Source organism: Passer montanus, unplaced genomic scaffold (assembly GCF_014805655.1).
Source record: "Passer montanus isolate IOZ18808 unplaced genomic scaffold, ASM1480565v1 scaffold1199, whole genome shotgun sequence".
Lineage (NCBI taxonomy): Eukaryota > Metazoa > Chordata > Aves > Passeriformes > Passeridae > Passer > Passer montanus.
Window position 1 is genome coordinate 1 of NW_024358711.1, and position 2,830 is coordinate 2,830.

General features: G+C 66.2%; 1 protein-coding gene across 1 annotated transcript; it reads right to left on the bottom strand.

The window, feature by feature from the left end:
• Positions 1–871: 871 nt before the first annotated feature.
• Positions 872–2,613, bottom strand: LOC120496854 (class II histocompatibility antigen, B-L beta chain-like). The gene is made up of 3 exons (XM_039697661.1): positions 2,441–2,613; positions 1,713–1,985; positions 872–1,043 (listed from the first exon to the last, which is right to left on the bottom strand). The coding sequence occupies exons 2-3, from the start codon at positions 1,945–1,947 to the stop codon at positions 967–969; spliced, it is 312 nt and encodes a 103-aa protein (XP_039553595.1). The 5' UTR covers positions 1,948–1,985; positions 2,441–2,613; the 3' UTR covers positions 872–966.
• Between the last annotated feature and the right edge of the window lie 217 nt (positions 2,614–2,830).

Sequence of the window (2,830 nt, forward strand, 5' to 3'; positions counted from 1 at the left end):
GGCCCCGGGGGGAGCACACACCCTCCGGGAGAGGGGGCACACGACCCCCGGGACCCCTCCCTCACTTTCTTGCGCAGGGAGAAACCGAGCCCCAGCGCCAGGAAGACGAATCCCAACACGGAGCCCTGATCCCAGTCAGCATCTTCCTGCGGGCAGTGTCTGGCAGCATCTCTGGGGGTTCCAGAGGGGTCAGGACCACCAAAACTTCTCACAGACATCACAAGCCCCTCCAAGCACCCTTCCCGTCGCCCCCAGCTTACCCAGGACCCCCTGAAACGTCCTCCCAATCCCTTCCCAGCCTCCCCAGGACCCACCAAAGCCCCTCCTGTCCCTCTCAGCATGACACAACCACCTCCCTGTTGCCCCCCACCATCCTAGAACCCCCAAACCCTCTCCCAGTTCCTTCCCAGCCCCACAAGGATACACCAAGACCCCTCCCAATCTCTTCCCAGCACAACCAACCTCAACCAAACCTCTGCCATCCCTAATCTCCTTCCAGCCCCTCCATGCTCACTCATATCCCTCCCAGTCACACCCAGCACCCCAAACACACTCCCAGCCACACCCAGCACCCCAAACTCTCCCAGTGCCCACCAGGACCGTCCCAACCCCATCCCACCCTCTCCAGCATCCTCCAAACTCCTTCTCAGCCCTTCCAGACCCACGAGCCCCTCTCCCAGTTTCAACCAGACTCTCTCCAACTCTCTCCCACGTGCTCCCAGCACATCCCAGTGCCTCTCCCAGCAGCCCCAGTGCTTCCCTCGTGCCCCAGTGCTGGCTCAGGGGTGCTCCAGGCTGACGTGCTCCACCTGGCAGCTGCAGGTGACCCCACACCGGGGGCAGTTTCCAGCAGCACCATCCGCTGGTGGCTCCAGTCCCCACTGGGAACCACATCGGTGGCCAGCACAGAGAGCTCCTGCTGGCCCTGGAACCACCTCAGCTGGATGTGGGCAGGGTAGAAATCCATCACGGAGCAGAGCAGGCGGCCGGGGCCGGGCTGGGAGCTCGAGGGCACCAGCGAGATGGACACGGTGGGATGGGCACTGGGAGAGAGCAGGGACACACTGGGATCAGCTGGGGGGAACTGGGAGAGAGAGGGGAGGGGTGGAATGGCCTTGAGAGGGGCAGGGAATGGAGTAGAAGGGACTGGAAATGCACTCGGAATTGCCTGGGAGAGACTGGGATTGGATTGGGATGGATTGGGATAGACTGGGAGGGGAAGGGGGAGAACTAGGAGAGAGGGTGAAGGTCCTAGCGTGAACTGGGAACAGCCTGGCAATGGGCTGGGAATGGACTGAGAAGGAGTGGAAGGGACTGGGGCGGCACTGGGAGGAACTGGGAATGACGCGCGCGGCACTGGGAGGCCGAGTCCAGCGCGGGGCACTCGGCGCTGCGGGTCTGCCTGGCAACGGATGAGTCATCAGAGACACGCGCCCTGATTGGCTGAGAGGCGTCAGCAGCACGCTAGGCTGAGATGGACACGCCGCGGGACACTGGGAGAGACTGGGAACGGACTGGGAACGGACTGGGAACGGACTGGGAACGGACTGGGAACGGACTGGGAACGGACTGGGGTCACTGGGTTGGACTCGGAGGGAAGGGAGGGGCCGGGAGGGCTGAGGGCTCCGGGGCGATTCCCAGCCAGGCTTGGAGGGGCTCCAGGGTCACTGCCAGGGCAGGGCCCGAGGGGACACGCTCTGCCCCGCGCTCACCTCGGCGCTCCGTGAGGAACACGGCGGCCACCTCGGAGTTGCTCCGCCAGTACCAGAGCACCGCGGTCCTTTTGAGCCGCAGGAAATCCGGGAGGCTGTTCCTGTACCCGGCCACCTTCTCCCCAAAGGGGGTGAACCCCACAAAGTGCCCCACAAAGTCGCAGTCGAAGTGCAGGAGCTGCTCCCGGTTGTAGCTGTGTCTCTCCGCGTACTTCACCCTCTCGGTGCCGTTCATGAAGTGACACTCAGCCTTTGCAATCCACTGCAACAGCCCTGAGTGTGCGGGACACAGGTCAGGGGTGCACCCCTATCACCCCCAGAGCTCCGGCGCCACCCCGGATCCCCACCCCGCACCCCCTGTGCCCCACAGCCGCCATGGGACCCTCCTGCCCGCGCTGCCTTTTCCTCTTTCCCATCCTTCCCCCATTTCCCCTTTCACATCCTCTCCCCTCCCATCTCCAGTCGCTTCCCAAATCACTTTTGAGGTCCCAGTCCCCCCTTTCGCACCCTTTCCCTCCAGTCCCCAGCCCCCTCGGGCTCACATTTTGGCTCCCACCCTCACTATTCCCCACTTTCCCACCCTCTCCCAGCCCTTCCCCACCTCCCCCCACCCCTCAGCCCCTCCCGCTCTCCCTTCGGGGGGTCCCCTCCTCCTCCCGTCCATTTCGGGCTGCCCCCTTTTCCCCCTTCTCCCCGCCCGGCCCAGCGCCTCCCGCCCCCCCGCTCACCCGAGAGCTCGGCGCCCGCAGCCGGGGCGCTGCCAGCAGCAGCAGTGCCACCAGTGCGGCCGCAGCTGCCGCCCCTCGCCCCGCGGCAGCGCCGGGCAGGGGCCGCAGCCCCAAAGCAGCCGCGCTGCGCCGGGAGCGCCCGCCCGGAGCCTCTGCCCGGCGACTGATGACTCCGCAACGCCCCGCGCTCTCATTGGCTGTGGCGCGCTCCTGCTGCGCTCGGATTGGCTGGGGGGTTCCCGGCACGCTGCAGCCCCGGCTGGGGCTTTTCCAGGCAGGCGGAACCTTGGGGCGCTGGGCAGGTGCGAGCTCAGGTGTGCCCAGAAATGCGCGCCCAGGGCCGCGGGGTCTCGGGGCTGCCCGTGCCGAGGGGTGACGCTGGCCCGATGC

Bases quoted from the DNA above. Each gene is read 5' to 3' on its own strand.
- LOC120496854 (XM_039697661.1), bottom strand. From the start codon at position 1,947: ATGAACGGCACCGAGAGGGTGAAGTACGCGGAGAGACACAGCTACAAC. The intron at 1,044-1,712 runs GTGAGCGCGGGG...GCTCTCTCCCAG, and splicing joins GTTCCTCACGGAGCGCCGAG to TGCCCATCCCACCGTGTCCA.